The sequence below is a fragment of the Colobus angolensis genome, unplaced genomic scaffold (genome assembly GCF_000951035.1).
Source record: "Colobus angolensis palliatus isolate OR3802 unplaced genomic scaffold, Cang.pa_1.0 Scaffold35, whole genome shotgun sequence".
Classification (NCBI taxonomy): Eukaryota; Metazoa; Chordata; class Mammalia; order Primates; family Cercopithecidae; genus Colobus; species Colobus angolensis.
Genome location: NW_012116821.1, coordinates 6,240,990 through 6,259,842, shown reverse-complemented (window position 1 = coordinate 6,259,842; position 18,853 = coordinate 6,240,990). Strand labels below are relative to the sequence as shown.

At 36.9% G+C, this 18,853-nt stretch overlaps 1 protein-coding gene across 3 annotated transcripts in view; it reads right to left on the bottom strand.

The window, feature by feature from the left end:
- The window catches only part of WASF1 (WAS protein family, member 1), an 81,888-nt gene that overhangs the window by 1,547 nt on the left and 61,488 nt on the right, over positions 1–18,853 (bottom strand). For all 3 annotated transcript variants that reach the window (XM_011952798.1, XM_011952797.1, XM_011952796.1), the window contains 6 exons: positions 11,983–12,117; positions 7,188–7,341; positions 5,747–5,864; positions 4,060–4,232; positions 2,008–2,187; positions 223–851 (listed from right to left, as the gene is read on the bottom strand). In XM_011952798.1, coding sequence (XP_011808188.1) covers positions 223–851; positions 2,008–2,187; positions 4,060–4,232; positions 5,747–5,864; positions 7,188–7,341; positions 11,983–12,117 — 1,389 coding nt within the window. The remainder of the gene's footprint in view (positions 1–222; positions 852–2,007; positions 2,188–4,059; positions 4,233–5,746; positions 5,865–7,187; positions 7,342–11,982; positions 12,118–18,853) is intronic.

Genomic DNA, 18,853 nt, shown 5'->3' with positions numbered 1-18,853 from the left:
TAAGGATACCTACAAAACATGAAGATAAAATGATCAAATATGATCTATTTTCTGGAAAATAATTTTAAATATAAGTTGGATATAGCTTTACTTTCTAAAGGCCATTTGTACACAACATGATCACCTAAAATTTTATAAATAAGGAACACATTTTTGTCTTAAATATTTAGAAAGTTTCCAATGCTACTATAGCAATGCTTTTCATGGAGCTGAGAAAATTACCTTTTCGTATTGCTTCCAGTAGCACACTCCTGGCATCACTGATTACAGGTAGGGTTGATGGATGGCGCTTTGGCTCAGAAGCAGGTATAACTTGTGATGGAGGAGATGGAGGCATTAATGGAACATGGGGACCTGGGGCAGTAGATGGAGTTGGATGTAGCCCAGAGGGAGGATGAGCAAGAGCTGTAACTGTGACAGGTGATGATGGTCGAATGCCAGGTGGAGGCAGAGGAGGCGGTGGTGGGGGTGGAGGCAGCCCCTGAACTTCACCTTGTGGGAGTGGATGAACTGGTACAGTTTCACATACTGGGGCAGCTCTAGCTACTGGTGGAGAGGGCTGTACTAGAGGAGGTGCAATTGGAGGAGGAGCTGGGTGAAGAACTCCAGGGGCAATCTGAAGAGGAGCTGGAGGTGGTGGTACTGCTGGAGCTTGCAAAGCAGTGGTTGGAGGTGGAGGTGGGGGAGGCACTGGAGGGGGAGGAGTTGAAGTCATTGAAGCTCTTAATGAGGAAGTTGACAAGGCAGATGGAAGAGGTGGTGGAGGAGGTGGGGGAGTGGGGCTCACAAACACAGGTGTTCTGCCTGTAGCCGGTGACTGAGGGCGATTTTCTATCAAACCTGTAGCAGAACTGAAATGACAAAGAGATTCTAGCAAGTTATTAAAAGAGAAAAGCCTAAAGAGAAAATCTAACCACACAAACTATAAATGACTATCAGTAATTATATCAAAATAGATCCATTAACATGCTCCTATAGAAATTTAACATCTTCAACAGTATTTAGAAAAAAAGAAGAACTAAAAGCACATCAACAAAAAAAGTTAATGAGTGGTGCTTTGGTTTGTAATAGTCTAAATAGTCTCATTCTTTCATGCAACTTTTGTATCCACTCAGACATTTTATGCTGACTTGGATAAATAAAATGCTCAATTCTATGCTGACAGGAGTCTCTGTAATGACTCAACATTGATCATAATGCAATTTTGTAGCAATACTTGTGGCCAATACAATGTTGTATTTATACTGAAACTACTAAGTCTCATCATATGCTATTTCAGTTACATCAATGACAGCTAATTACAAACCACAGAAAGAAATTCACAGCTCTCTCTTTTCCTGAGGATGGAACATCAAATGAGTCAGTGATAGAAAATTGGATTTTTAACTGAAAATTGTAAAGCTGATCTCTATATCTCTATTAGAAAATTTCCCTAATATTTCTCTATTAGAAATTTATCATTTGGATAATAACTGACAAGATTAAGCTTCAAAATACCTTTACTGAAAGATTATTATGAGCAACTGCCAATCCTCTCTGAAATTCTTTAAGTATTTTCCTTAATACCAAATTAGTATTAATAATCACATCTTTGGTTCCCATTTCTTAGACTGTTACCCACACTCCAAAAAATCCTTAATTTTTCTTAATACACTGCACACGATATGCTTAATAACAACACTATAATAAAATGAAACAGGCTTTCGTCTTTAAATTCTTATTAGCTAAATTTTCCTAGGAGAGTGTGTCAGCTTTAACCAGATTACAAATAATGTCCCATAGACCAAATCAGACCTGCTCCCTGTTTTTATAAACAGAGTTTATTTAAATGCAGACACATTCATTTTTTATGTATAGTCTATGGTGGCTTTCATGCAACAACAGCAGAATTGAGTACTTGTGACAAAAACTGTAAGCCCTGAAAGCCAAAAATACTTACTATCTCGTCCTTGAAAGAAAAAGTTACTGACTCCTAAGATAAAACATCATATGCTTGTTCCAACATACCTGATACAGGTGGGTATCGGTTTCGCATCTCCTGCTCCATGCATTGGTGGAGGCGGAGGTGGTTCATGTGGTCTGACTAATACCCTTTCCTCAGCTCTAGTCAGAAGCTCACTCATCTGACTAAATGGCAAGGCAGAAAGTGAGTACGATCCATCCATATGATCCACGTATGTCTGAGGTCTAAAAGAAATATACAGTATCAGTGAATTTTTCTTGAATTATTGGGAGGAAAAATGTTCTACATAAGATATTAAATATTTAAAGTTTATCCTTTCAATGCCAATCTTTTAACTATTTTTAAGAAACTTTCAGAAAAGTATTACATTAATCCTGCTTTTAAAACAAAGAATGCTGCTCACAATGTAACCCTTACTTGTTGATAGAGATCTACTAGGATGACCATCAGTTATTTTATTATTTTATAACAGAATACTAATTCAACTCACAGGATGAAAAGCATTACATACGTAATCTAATAAACAAGAAAATAATTAACTTTCAGCAAATTGTGTGGAAAGCTATCTGCCTCTATTTCAGTTTTTTTCTTTACAAGAAGATGCCAATGACAGAAAGGTAGAATAGGAAAATGAGTTTTCTACTATTAGCATATCTCGGTGTGCTCTCAAATGACTTCTAAAAGTCTTGCACCAGAGAGAAAGGCCTCCCCGATACTAACAGCACAGAGGTGGCTAGCTATATTGTTTCTGTCCTTCTGCTGTTTTAAACGTGCAAGGGCACTCAGAAAACAGCTGAGTAACATAGCAACACGTGACTTAGATGTAAGCAAAATTTTAGATACCTCGAACATGTTAAGATTGATAAATATTTACAAGTACATTCTGGGGACAAAGTTGGATTTAACAGATGAGCACACAGCAAGTCAGAAATTATTGTATTTAGTGAGCCAGATAAGTACTCAACTGTACTTATTTACTCAATTACTCAACTGTAGTAGAAATAAATGTGTCTATAATTTTTTAATGTCAATTCTTTCAGTAATACAGATAAATAGTATCTCTCAGATGTATATTTCTCCTAAAATAGGTCAAGATGTTGCACACTTATGGCCCAATAATTAATATGTATATTACTTAAAAAAAAATCTTAAGCTCTTCTCCATTAAAAAATCATATGACTAGGCTGGGCACAGTGGCTCATGCATGCAATCCCAGCACTTTGGGAGGCCAAAACAGGCAGATCACTTGAGGTCATGAGTTCAAGACCAGCCTGGCCAACATGGTGAGACCTCATCTCTACTAAAAATACAAAAATTAGCTGGGCGTGGTGGCGTGTGCCTGTAATCCCAGCTACTTGGGAGGCTGAAGTGGGAGAATCTCTTGAACCCAGGAGGCAGAGGTTGCAGTGAGCCGAGATCATACCACTGCACTCCAGCCTGGGTGATAGAGCTAGATTCTGTCTCAAAACAAACAAACAAACATGACTATACCCAAGTAAATGTCTTCATAGAGAGATGCCAATTTAATGTGTTTGCTGGTTTTATGTTATTTAGTTAGGGCCCCTGGCCACTGAGAAAGGAAAAAGACCTATTCTTTTCTACAAAAGGGATGAATACTTTTGTTTGAAAGTCCTAATGTATCTGAGGTGGGTGACGTGGCAAAGAAAGGAAGTCAGGGGAAAGTAAAAGGAACAAAACAGAACCCCTTCTTCACTCCTATTTTATATGCAATAAATCAATAGTATTTCAAAAAAATCCCAGACCCTACACTTCTATTACAAAATTCTAGCAGATTGTGCCTGAAATATTGAGAGACTATTGAGATTTCACACTAAAGTTAAAACAACCCTAAAGATCAGCCACTCCAACCACCTCTTTCTACAGATGACAAAACTAAGGTCCAGGTATGAAAATGACCTGCTCAAGGCCTGACTTTAGTAGGCCCACAGTGGTCGGGATTTTGAAATAATCTCTATATTTATAACAGCGTCTGCCTGTTCAACAGTTTAGGACTCAAGACTTAGAAGTACAGATATTACAAATAAAGCCAATGTTTTATCATTTTTTTAAAGAAACAAAAACAAAAGTAAAGAAACCTTGTTTCAAAATGAGAGGCTGGACCATTAGCAACTTCAATATGCTTATGTAAGAGATTAGCATCATCTTCAGCCAGCTCTGGACCTTGGGCCAGCTTCTGCCATTCTCGCCGCCTGTCATGAGGTGCTCTTGGCACTTTTTCTGGTTCATGAGGACGATCTAGATTTTTCTGCTATAATAGATGTATTGAAACAAAGTCAAATGCTTAAATGCTAATTTTTTAAAAAAGAGGTTGTAACAATCAAAATAAAATTCTAACATCAACACTAAAAAAGACAATGTCATCACAATATAGTAAAAGTAACACAGAAATGGTTCACTTGTACATTCAGAGTTAAATCTTAGCCAGTGTGCTGTAGTCCCAGTTTCCTGCCATGTTTTGTTTAACCCCTAATTCGAACTGATGGCACCAGACACAAAATAGTATGCCTAAAGAATACAATTTGAGGTCAGAAAGTCTTTCACATGAAAAAAGATTCATGAACCCTTGCTCCACAGGCATTAGTTTGAAATTCCTGCCATTAATGGCATTGCCTACCTCTAATAAAAATGTAAAAATTTACTAAGGTTATGTTATCTGGGAAGTAACTGATTAGTTAGCCAAAACATTAGAAAAAAATTCAGTTACCTAATTAACCCATAATAACCATATCACTCAACAGAAAACATTGTCTTTAAACAATAAAACAAAAAATGATTCAAAACTGGAGGAGAAACTACAGAAAGGGCTAGAGTAAGTGTAACAAATTCAAATGCCCAAACAGCCAAGCGGATAACATATATGGATGAAGTCAGTCGGGTGTAAGATGGGGCATGTGGTGAGCTAGACAGATATGTCCATCTCAGGCACTCTACTTCCAAAATTTAAAAACCTCTGTGTTTGGCAAATGGAACACTCCCTACAGGCATAATCTGGCTTGCCAGTCACCAGTTTGCAAATGTTAGCTAGAATACTGGGTTACCATCTAGCAAAGAAGACAATACGACGGCATTATACAGGGATTAGGGAAAGCAGAGATAGCTACAGGAGAACCAGAGAGATGATAAAGACAGAACTTGCCTCCTTCATAATTTAGCCTAAATCTAACTTTGCTTCAACCTTCTGTGTTTTCAGTCATCATTAACATGAAATATAAAGCAGATACAAGTGAATTTTATTAGAAAGTGGAAAATGACAACAGAAATAACAGAAATTTCATGTGAATATAATAACCTCTCCAAAACATTTAGGAGAGAAATGTTTAGGATGTGCTCTGTAGCAAGAAAATATTAGCTTAATCTACATTACCAATATCTGTACAAGATTCCATTGTTCCTTCTTACCAAAATGTTCCTCTCTTCCTTGGTCCACCTAACTAACTCCTATCTGTTCTTCAAGATTCATTATAAGCTTTGTTGGAAGTGTTTACCCTGGCTGCTAGCTAAAGCAGACACTATTTTGTGTTATCTAAACCCTTTATGCATACCTCTGCTACGGCACTTATTCTGCCATACTCTAATAACCTAATTGCTCATCTGCTCCCCATCAGACTGTGTTCTTTCTGTGAAGTTATAAAGACTTCAGTATTTAACTATATGGACCCAATAAAATAAAACTGTCAAAATACAAGATTAATGAAGTTCAATATATGCAACAAAACATAAATATATAAAAATTAACCTCAATTTTTTAATCTCTTGTAATACCTTCTGCTTCCTCTTTTCCTTCCTCTTATCCTCTGTATCTTGCAACATTTTTTCTTTCCATAGATCAAAGAAATATGAAGGATTGGTATAAAACTTCAGACCTTCTTTACCATCATCTCTGAAATGTATCAATTAAAACACACATTCGTAAGACTTAGGCAATCAGAACAGAAATAATTTCACTAAAATGTTTATTCTCTTACACTAATAAAATACAGTTCGCGTTAAAATACTGACAAAATAAAATTGAATATTGCACCAATAGAAACTTTCTCACAAATCTGAGAAAACAAAGAAAAGAGGAAAACCAGATGCTTTTCTGAGTTAGTACTAATACTTCAAAGTACAGCTGGGCGATTTTCATCCCTAACTTCTGTTGAATCCCAAATTTTCTCAGAAGTCCTTTGGGCAATTCCAATAATTACAAATAGCTCTGCCAAAGATAAAAGCCTGAAAAGACAGTAACATCATCTAGAATAGAGAAATTTTGAAGTTTCTGCCAATAGTATGATTTATTTATCTTACTAAATCCAAAATATATCACGTAATAGTCATTCTAATAGTCACATTTATATCTAATGATCTGCACACTGACTTACAATTTCAAATAACTCTCTAAACACTATTTTATTCAGGATGTGTCATAGATCTTAAATTACCCATTTAACAAACCATGTGAAAGAACTTCAAAAAAAGGTTAAATAATTCCAGATTTTATTCAAAGTGGTAAAAAGCATTTTAAGGTACTACCTATTCATTATATAAGAAATTAATGCACACAAATCAAGAGTAGACCAAACAGGCTGGGCGCAGTGGCTCACACCTGTAATCCCAGCACTTTGGGAGGCCGAGGCAGGCGGATCACGAGGTCAGACGGAGACCATCCTGGCTAACACAGTGAAACCCCGTCTCTATTAAAAATACAAAAAATTAGCCAGGCTTGGTGGCGAGCACCTGTAGTCCCAGCTACTAGCTAGGCTGACGCAGAGGAATGGCATGAACCCAGGAGGCGGAGCTTGCAGTGAGCCTGAGTGACAGAGCAAGACTCTGCCTCAAAAAAATAAAAAAAAAAAGTAGACAAAACAAGCAAAAATTATAATGTTTATTTTGTTAGTAGGACAGAATTTTGAGCTTTTTCCATTTGATTAAAAATTAAATTAAAAGGACAATAATGACTCCTTATCTCTTTATATTAATAAGTTTACCAGTGGCTTTTCTTAACTTGTCAAAACAACTCTTTTGAATAGGTCTTGTCTTTTGTATGCCAGAATCTTAGGAATTCATCCAGTGAATAAAAACAAAGGTTTTTCCAAAGGTGGTAGACAGAGAGGGCTCTCTGTGTTTGCTAGAAGCCCAATGAAATAAAGAATGTTTGGGGATTTAGCATTTCAATCTGAAGTCTGAGATAAGTAACAGGGCTACTATTTACTAACCTACCTACCTATAAGGAGTGAGTATATTGAGAGGTGGAGGCTGTTCACAAACATCGTATGTCTCCTGTAATGGAATAGGCAAAGTCTTGCGATCAAAAAGCTGCTGGTCTTGAATTGTAGAACTTCGGAAAGCTTTCCTCATTGTTATATCTTGCAAAGACACTGAAACAAAAATCAAGAATTCATTTTATTTTATTTTACTAAGATGATTTAACATAAGGGCAAATTCATATACTGTATTTGTCTAAAAGTCAGCACGGCTCAAGAGGTTGTGACCTTAGTGGCTTATGAATCAGAAACCATATTATAAATGTTCTATCATTATATTTACCCTTATCATTCTGTGCCTAATTTCCCAATCAGATAGGTTTTAATTAACCTTTGATTTCTAGGGCTCAGAGGGCCCTAAAGACATCTGAAACATATCTACATTTCAACCAAATATACCTTTTTCTTTCTTCTACCTGCCATCATGGGCCCCCACCAACTTAGGTTCTCTTCTCCTATTAATCTTCTTTTCCATCTCCCTTTATTCCTTCTTTTTAGCTTACATCAGTAACTCTGAAAGGAATTACTTACTTATTAGTGGCACTGTGGGTTAAACATGCTGTTAACCTCTACACTATGTATGCTATAAATCTTGTATGTGTACTATCAAGTTAAAACAAACTTTACTGTAAAGGAAATATTTTTAAGTATTAGGTGATCTCTATTATTCTTTTTAACTTATATTTTATCTGTACTATAAGAATTTCTACCTAACTATAAGCTCTTGAAGACTGACTATCTTATACATTAGTATTCCCAGTAACTAGCACAGCCCCATCACGTATGTGATGATTTAAAAATAACTTCATTTATTTTGAACTGTGCAGCATGTTAAAATAACAAATATACAAAAATGCTGCATTCTTAACTCTTAGAGTGATTTCCTGATATTAAAAAATGAGGTAGTTTCTTAGATATTTAATATGGCCTTAAGTATACAGACAAATACCCTATAACATAGCAAGGTCAGTATAACAATCCTAACAATTCTTTTTTTTGAGACAGAGTCTCACTGTGTCACCCAGGCTGGAGTGCAGTGGTGCGATCTCGGCTCACTGCAACCTCTTCCTCCCTCCTCTTCCTTCCTCCTCCTCCCTCCTGCCTCAGCTTCCCAAGTAGCTGGGACTACAGGCAACTGCCACCATGGCCAGCTAATTTTTTTTTTTTTTTTTAATTTTTAGTAGAGATGAAGTTACACTATGTTGGCCAGGCAGGTCTTGAACTCCTGACCTCGTGATCTGCCCACCTCGGCCTCCCAAAGTGCTGGGATTACCGGTGTGAGCCACCACGTCTGGCCAACAATTCTTAAGTTATCCTTCTCCCTAAAATAATTTTCCTATCATCTTCTCAAGTAAATTCACTCAACATGAACACGGGACCAATGGCACAGGAGGTGCAACAGGCTGGCTCTGCAACAACGTCACCATAACTGCATTTCTAGCAACTCCACTGCTGCATGACCTGTAACACACTTATAAATACTAAAATAAAATTCAGAGAAGCAAAAAGTTTTTCCCCACTGTCACTAAAAAGTGGCACTGGAGATACAGTATTTAATGAGTACATACTATATGTGCTAGATGGTTTCACTAACTTTCATTTCATTTAATCTTTATAATTCAGTAAGATATGAATTATTCCATTTTGAAATATTACAAGAAAGCCAAGGCTAGGAAATAGTATATAACTGATCTGAGGTTAAACAGTTAATAAACAGAAGAGCCAGAACACAAAAGTCAAATCTGTTTCCCTTTAAGGCTAATTGTTTTGCCACAATACCACACAGTTTTCAGGCTCCTGCCAGATGTGGCTTGTGTTTTCTGCAGTCAAAGTGGATCAATTCTTGCCACTCTCCTACCCCACTTACTAATCAATAAGTATGTAACTAAGATGAAACCTAGTGTTTAATCTCCCCAAACTTCCTTGGTAAAGGATATAAGAAACATGTAAAGTAATAAGCATGATGTACTTTTCTACCTTCAACTCCTCCCATTTATCGCTTGTCTTATTATTAACAGACCATTGTGGTGAAGCCCCTTCCACTTGCCAACAATAACATCTGATATTAATAAAATAGAATTATAAAGCAATAAATCAGTATAATGTTTATAAACATAATTGACTTAAATATAATTGTACAAGTCTTTGTTTAAAAGTCATTTAAAAATATTTTCGAAATTGATAGTTTTCAGTTACTACAAAATGGTTAAAAAAAACTGATACCACACTGCAATATAGTATTGTACACATGATGTTATTTTTTTTGAACTCCCACTGAATTAAAAAACCTAGGTTAAATAACTGAAAACTCCTTCAATACAACTTCTCCAACACAATTTCAAATTAAGTAGTTCAGCTTTTAGATTCTGAATTCTTCCCCCACTGCTCCACAAAATTTTAAAGGAAACTATGTATAATTCTGACAGTATAGTTGTTGACATATTAAAATTTGTTTTCTAACACAAACATCTTATTTACTGTTATCTGTATTTTCACTTTCAAGTTTAATGGTGGTTCTAAGACATTTGTTAAAATGTAACAATATTTTGAAACTAAATGTTGACTTTTATTTCTGTTACATATGAGAACTGCCCGTGTATTTCTCTATTATTTGATGGCATAAATTTATATTTAAGTTAGAAATCGCTGAGTTATCTAAAAAACAAATTTTGGCTATAAATTATATATCTGAAAGCATGACCATAAAATATTTTTTCATCACTAACAATGATTTTATTTCAAGAATTCCATGAGGTGTAATTAATGTATTGATACATGCACATGTTTCAAAGGATACCACCAACAAAGACAACCTAAAGAATGGGAGAAAATATTTGCAAATCATTATTTGATAAAGGATTTAGATCCAAAATATACACAGAATTCCAACAAGTCAAAAATAAAAACACAAATAATCCAAATTATAAATGGGCAAAGGAACTACATAGACATTTCTCCAAAGAAGATATACAAATGGCCTACAAGCACATGAAAAGATGTTCAACATCATTAGTCATCAGGGAAATATAAATACACATTATATGAATTAACCTTGAAAACATTATGCTAAAAGAAAGCAGTCACAAAAGACCACATATTGTACTACTCATTCATATGAAATATCCCTACAGACAGATCCACACAGACAAATCCATACAGGCAAATCCATACAGACAGAAAGATCAGTGATTGCTAGGGGTTGAGTTGAAGGGGAAACAGAGTGACTGCTAATGAGTACAGGGCTTCTTTCTGGAGTGATACAAATACTCTAAAATTGATTGTGGTGATGGTTGCATAAGTTGAATATACTAAAAAACACTGAACTGTACACTTCAACTTTAAATGAGTGAACTGCAAGGTATAGGTAGGTTGTGAAATACATCTTAATAAAGCTATTTTTTTAAGTATTATTTCCTTTTTTTCTTGTATCCAGAGCTCTGAGTTTACATTTTACAAGTGGTAGAAATCTAGTGTGCCAAGTATTTACCTCTCCTTATTTACACATTAGATTATTTATTTCAAAAGTAGCTGGTTCCATCACTAAGACATCCGTCAAAATACATTATATTTTTGTTCTTTCCAGTGACATCCTTTAGTATTTTTATTGTTAAAGTTCAGATCTATTATATAATTTGCATTTACACTAAAAATTATATTATATAATTTGCATATATACTATTTAATGCAACAAAAATATTTTGAAGAGAGTGTATGAAATTCCATTAAACAATTCTCTGTGGTAGATAAGTGCAAATTATGTTCTTAGTATTACATTTCTTTTTGTAAAACAAACAAAAAGGCATTTAGGAAACATCGGCATTGAATGTATTCTATCAAGGCATAAAACATGATTTTACCACTGAAGTTTCTACAGTTATTTTAGCTTATAGGGTGGCTTCCTTACCTGATTATTCCTGATTTAATAGCTTGGGTATAGAATGTTTACACCCTACATACTGGCAATTTGTTTTTGAAATGTTCATTTAAAGTAGGAAGTTGCATTCAGTTAAATAACTAGTAAGACTTTAGCAATATGTACATAAAAAAGCATATTAAAAGCAGTTATATGCCCGGGTGCGGTGGCTCACGCCTGTAATCCCAACACTTTGGGAGGCCAAGGCGGGCAGATCACAAGGTCAGGAGTTCGAGACCAGCCTGACCAACATGGCAAAACCCCATCTCTACGAAAAATAAAAAAATTAGCCAGGCATGGTGGCAGGCACCTGTAATCCCAGTTACTCAGGAGGCTGAGGCAGGAGAATCGCTTGAACCTGGGAGGTAGAGGTTGCAGTGAGCTGAGATCGTGCCACTGCACTCCAGCCTAGGTGACAGAGTGAGACTCTGTCTCAAAAAAAAAGTAGTTACATTCTTGAAGAGTCAAACCTAAAGATTTCAGGTAATTTTCTAATAGTTTTTATTTCTAAGACAAAAGTATACAAATAAATTATAAGGGAGAAAAGAGAAAGAGAATGAAGAGAATGGAGAAAATATCTGGTTAAAATGACTTATTTATGCCAAAATTAGGAGCTGTGTAGTGTACAAAAAGAAGAGATTTAAAACAGTAGAAAAGAAAAGCCAGGAGAGTCACACTGATGGCATTTTTAGATAATCCACTGATTTATTACAATATGTACACCAAATGACATGGGTACAATCTGTAATAAATTCATGATTAACATTGTTCTTAAATATATCATTCATCTCATCTAACTTAAAATATATACACAGAAGAAAATATAATATTAATAAGCTTACATTCTTCTTCCTTTGGATCAAGCTGTGTAACACTAACGGATAAACGGTCCACACGTTCTTGCAATGAGTTGACTCTGAAGGAAAAACTATGTGCTTCATTGAATAATTCTCCAAATATATCTTCAGCATATTTACCTAAGCAAAAATGAAACATATATCATAAAATTTAATATCCAGAGCATTGAGTTTTTGTCTTTGCAAGCAGTAGAAATCTAGCATGATATTTGCCTCAGATACTTTGTGATCAGAGATAAATATTGAACAATGTAATATTAAAACTGGTGTCCTGCTGAATTTGGCATTTATTTGGAATTACAATTGACCCTTGAACAAAATCATTTAACTGTGCTAGTCAACTTATATGTGGATATTTTTCAATAATTACATTGAAAATTTTGGAGATTTGAGACAATCTGAAAAAACTTGCAGATGAACCACATAGCCTAAAAATATTTAAAAATTTTAAAAATATTTTAAAGATATGTTATGAATGCATAAAATATATGTAAATTAGTGCATTTTATTATTTACTACCACAAAATATACAGAAATCTATCATAAAAAGTTAAAACATATCAAATTTACACACAAAACACAAACATACATAGTGCCAATCACAGTCAAGAGAAACATAAAGAAATGTAAAGATGTATTAGATTGGTGCAAATGTAATTGCGGTTTTTGCCAACCTAATAGTACTAAATCATAACAATAAATTTAAGTGTAGTAATACTGTATTACTGTAATAATTTTATAGCCACCCTCTGTTGATATTGCAGTTAGCGCTAGTGTTGTATCCACTTAAAATGCTGTTTGAGCAGTTCTCTCTCCATATATTGTATATGAGAGTAGGAAGTAATCTCTCATGGTTCTTGAGTATTTTTCACCATGTTTTATGCAATACTGTGAACCTTGAAACATTTTGAGACTCATTCAAAGTGCCACCAGTGATGCTGGAAGTACTCTCAAGTATAGGAAAGTCATAACATTACAAGAAAAAGTTGATTTGCTTGATAAGAACCACAGATTGAGGTCTACAGCTGTGGTTGCTTAGCATTTCAAGATAAATGAATCAAACTTAAGGGCAATTATAAAAAAAGAAAAGGAAAATCATGAAGCCATCGCTGCAACTACACCAGCAGACACAAAAACCTTGTACTTTTTTGTGAATACCTTTTAATCTTGGATCAAAATGCACTTTTTATGGGTGCACGGCTGTTACAAGAAAAGCCTACATATAGACTCTAACATGATTTGAGAAAAAGTGAAGTCCTTATACTACAACTTAAAGCAAAAGGAAGGTAAAGGATCTAAACCTGGAAAATTTAATGGCAGCAATGGATGGTTTGATACTTTTAGAAAGCGGTTTGGCCTTAAAAATGTCACAACAAGAGAAGGTGCAGCTTTTGTCAGCCAAGAGGCAGCAGATCAGTTCCCAGATGCCATTAAGAAAATAATTGGTTTCCATGTATGCTGCTTGAAAAAAATAATAATAATAATTGGCCAGGCATGACTGTCTGCAATCCCAGCACTTTGAAAGGCCGAGGTGGGTAGATTGCTTGAGCTCAGGAGTTTGAGACCAGCCTGAACAACATGGTGAAACCCCATCTCAACCAAAAATACAGAAATTAGCTGGGCACGATGCTATGTGCCTGTAGTACCAGCTACTTGGGGAGGTGAGGCAGGAGGATCACTTGAGCCTGGAGGGTCGAGGCTACTGTGAGTTGTGATCATGCCACTGTACTCCAGCCCAGCCTGGGTGACAAAGTGAGACCTTCTCTCTCTTTCTCTCAAAACAAAGAAACAAACAAACAAAACAAAACAGAAAAGAAAAAGAAAAAAATTGAGTAGAAACAATATCTGCCTGAACAGAGTTTTAATGCAGATAAGAAGGTCTTATTCCAGAAAAAAAAATGCCACAGAGGACATTTATTAGTAAGAAAAAGTAAACACCAGGATTTAAGGCAGAAGGGACATGCTAACTCTACTGTTTTGTGCAAATGCAGTTGGGTTTATCATCAGAACTGCCCTTATCTATAAAGCTGCTACCCTCAAGCCTTGAAGGGAAAAGAAGGCCAAAAGAAGAAGGCAAGGCAACAAAAAGGCATGGACAACGAGAATCCTTTTTCCGGATTGGTCCCATCGACGTTTTGTCCCTGAAGTCAGGAAGTACCTTGCCACGAAGGGACTGTCTTTTACAATTTTTGTGGTAACTGTACAACATCCCCGGCCACTCAGAACTCCATGAGTTTCACACTGAAGGTGTCAAAGTGGTCCACTTGCCCGCAAACATGACAGCTCTAATTCAGCCTCTACATCAGGAGGTCATAAGGACATTTAAGACTCATTACACACAGTATTCTATGGAAGACTGTCAACACTATGGAAGAGAATCCCAATAGAGAACATCATGAAAGTCTGGAGGGATTATATCATCAAAGATGTCATAGCTGTTACTGAAAAAGCCAAGAAAACCATCAAGCCCAAGACAACAAATTCATAAAATTTTAAAAAACTGTGTCCAGATGTTTTGCATGACCTCACAGGGTTTGTAACAGTGTCAGTCAAGGAAATAATGAAATAGTGAATACAGAAAAAAGGGTGGGGATGAAGAATGGCAAGGTATGGATCTTGGAGAAATTCAAGACCTAATTAGACAGCACACCAGAGGAATTAACAGAAGACGACTTGATGGAGAAGAGTGCCTCCAAACCAGTATTCAGGAGCTGAATCCTGAATAGGAAGAGCTCCAGTCTGCAGCTCCCAGCAAGACTGATGCAGAAGACAGGTGATTTCTGCATTTCCAACTGAGGTACCTGGTTCATCTCATTGGGACTGGTTGGACAGTGGGTGCAGCCCATGGAGGGCAAGCTGAAGCAGGGCAGGGCACTGCCTCACCCAGGAACCACAAGCGGTCAGGGTATTTCCCTTCCAAGCCAAAGGAAGCCGTAACAGACTGTACCTGGAGAAACGGTACGCTCCTGACCAAATCCTATGCTTTTCCCACAGTCTTAGCAACCAGCAGACCAGCAGATAGCCTCCCATGCCTGGCTCAGTGGGTCCCACTCCCACGGAACCTTGCTCACTACTAGTGTGGCAGTCTGAGATCAATCTGTGATGCCGTAGCTTGACGGGGGAGGGGCGTCCACCATTGCTGAGGCTTGAGTAGATCAAAGTGTAAACGAAGAGGCCAGTAAGCTCGAACTGCTCAGTAAGGTCTACTCCCTCTATAAATTCTACCTCTGGGGGAAGGACATAGTAGAACAAAAGGCAGCAGACAGCTTCTGCTGCAGACTTAAACGTCCCTGTCTGACAGCTCTGAAGAGAACAGTGGTTCTCTCAACACAGTGTCTGAACTCCAAAAACGGACAGACTGTCTCCTCAAGTGGGTCCCCTGATCCCCATGTAGCCTGACTGGGAAACACCTCCCAGTAGGGGCTGACAGACACCTCATACAGGCGGATGCCCCTCAGGGATGAAGCTTCCAGAAGAAGGATCAGGCAGCAATATTTGCTGTTCTGCAGCCTCTGCTGGTGATATCCAGGCAAACAGCATCTGGAGTGGACCTCAAGCAAACTCCAACAGACCTGTAGCTGAGGGGTCTGACTCTTAGAAGGAAAACTAACAAACAAAAAGGACGTCCACACCAAAACCCCATCTGTAAGTCACCAACATCAAAGACCAAAGGTAGATAAAACCACAAAGATGGGGAGAAACCACAGCAGAAAAGCTGAAAATTCAAAAAAAAAAAAAAAAAAAAACAGAGCACCTCTTCTCCTCCAAAGTATCGCAGCTCCTCGCCAGCAAGGGAACAAAACTGGACGAAAAATGAGTTTGATGAGTTGATAGAAGTAGGCTTCACAAGGTCGGTAATAACAAACTTCTCCGAGCTAAAGGAGCATGTTCTAACTCATTGCAAGGAAGCTAAAAACCATGAAAAAAGCTTAGACGAATTGCTAGCTAGAATAAAGTGTAGAGAAGACCTTAAATGACCTGATGGAGCTGAAAACCATGGCACCAGAACTTTGTGACGTGTGTACAAGCTTCAATAGCGATTCGATCAAGTGAAAGAAAGAATATCAGTGATTGAAGATCAAATTAATGAAACAAAATGAGAAGAAAAGACCAGAGAAAAAGGAGTGAAAAGAAATGAACAAAGCCTCCAAGAAATATGGGACTATGTGAAAAGACCAAATATATGTTTGATTGGTGTACTGGAAAGTGAAGGGGAAAATGGAAACAAGTTAGAAATCACTCTTCAGGATATTATCTAGGAGACCTTCCCTAACCTAGCAAGGAAGGCCAGCATTCAAATTCAGGAAATACAGAGAACACCACAAAGATACTCCTCAAGAAGAGCAACCCCAAGACACATAATTGTCAGATTCACCAAGGTTGAAATGAAAGAAAAAATGTTAAGGGCAACCAGAGAGAAAGCTCGGGTTACCCACAAAGGAAAGCCCATTAGACTAACAGCTGATCTCTTGGCAGAAACTCTACAAGCCAGAAGGCAGTGGGGGCTGATATCCAACATTCTTAAAGAAAAGAATTTTCAACCCAGAATCTCATATCCAGACAAAGCTTCATAAGTGAAGGAGAAATAAAATCCTTTACAAACAAGCAAATGCTGAGAGATTTTGTCACCACCAGGCCTGCCTTACAAGAGCTCCTGAAGGAAGCACTAAACATGGAAAGGAACAACCGGTACCAGCCACTGCAAAAACATACCAAATGGTAAACAATATCGGTGCTAGGAAGAAACTGCAATTAACAGGCAAAATAACCAGCTAACATCATAAAGACAGGATCAAATTCAATCATAACAATATTAACCTTAAATGTAAATGGGCTAAATGCCCCAATTAAAAGACACAGACCGGCAAACTGGATAAAGAGCCAAGATCCATCAGTGTGCTGTATTCAGGAGACCATCTCACACGCAAAGATGCACATAGGCTCAAAATAAAGGGATGGAGGAAGATCTACCAAGCAAATGGAAAACAAAAAAAAAGGCAGGGGTTGCAATCCTAGTCTCTGATAAAATAGACTTTAAACCAACAAAGATCAAAAGAGACAAAGAAGGCCACTACATAATGGTAACAAGATCAATTCAACAAGAAGAGCTAACGATCCTAAATATATATGCACCCATTCAGGAGCACCCAGATTCATAAAGCAAGTCCTTAGAGACCTACAAAGAAACTTAGATTCCCACACAATAATAATGGGAGACTTTAACACCCCACTGTCAGTATTAGACAGATCAACGAGACAAAAGGTTAACAAGGACATCCAGGACTTGAACTCAGCTCTGGACCAAGCAGACCTAATAGACATCTACAGAACTCTCCACCCCAAATCAACAGAATATACATTCTTCTCAGCACCACATCACACTTATTTTAAAATTGACCACATAATTGGTAGTAAAACACTCCTCAGCAAACGTAAAAGAACAGAAATCACAACAAACTGTCTCTCAGACCACAGTACAATCAAACTAGAACTCAGGATTAAGAAATCCACTCAAAACTGCACAACTATATGGAAACTGAACAACTTGTTCCTGAATGACTACTGGGTAAATAATGAAACAAAGGCAGAAATAAAGATATTCTTTGAAACCAATGAGAACAAAGACACAACGTATCAGAATCTCTGGGACACATTTAAAGCAGTGTATAGAGAGAAATTCATAGCACCAAATCCTCACAAGAGAAAGCAGGAAAGATCTAAAATCAACACCCTAACATCACAATTAAAAGAACTAGAGAAGCAAGAGCAAACAAATTCAAAAGCGAGCAGAAGGCAAGAAATAACTAAGATTAGAGCAGAACCGAAGGAGATAGAGACACAAAAAACCCTTCAAAAAAATCAATGAAACCAGGAGCTGTTGCTTTTTTTTTTTTTTTGAAAAGATGAACAAAATAGACCGCTAGCAAGACTAATAAACAAGAGAGAAGAATCAAATAGACACAATAAAAAATGATAAAGGGGATACCATCACCAATCCCACAGAAATACAAACTATCATCAGAGAATACTATAAGCACCTCTACGCAAATAAACTAGAAAATCTAGAAGAAATGGATAAATTCCTGGACACATACTCCCTCCCAAGACTAAACTAGGAAGGTGAATCTCTGAATAGACCAATAACAGGTTCTGAAATAGAGGAAATAATTAGTAGTCCACCAACCAAAAAAAGTCCAGGACCAGATGGATGAACAGCCGAATTCTACCAGAGAATGGTACCAAAGAGGAGCTGGTACCATTCCCTCTGAAAGTATTTCAATCAATAGAAAAAGAGGGAATCCTCCTTAACTCATTTTATGAGGCTAGCATCATCCTGATACCAAAGCCTGGTAGAGACACAACAAAAAAAGAGATTTTTAGGCCAATATCCCCGATGAACACTGATGCGAAAAGCGAAAATCCTCAATAAAATACTGGCAGACCAAATCCAGCAGCACATGAAAAAGCTTATCCACCACGATCAAGTTGGCTTCATCCCTGGGATGCATGGCTGGTTCAACATATGCAAAACAATAAATGTAATCCATCACATAAACAGAACCAACAACAAAAACCATATGATTATCTCAATAGATGCAGAAAAGGCCCTTGACAAAATTCAACAGCCCTTCATGCTAAAAACTCTTAATAAACTAGGTATTGATGGAATGTATCTCAAAATAATAAGAGCTATTTATAACAAACCCACAGCCAATATCATACTGAATGGGCAAAAATTGGAAGCATTCCCTTTGAAAACTGGCACAAGACAAGGATGCCCTCTCTCACTACTCCTATTCAACATAGTATTGGAAGTGCTGGCTAGAGCAATCAGGCAAGAAGAAACAGAAATAAA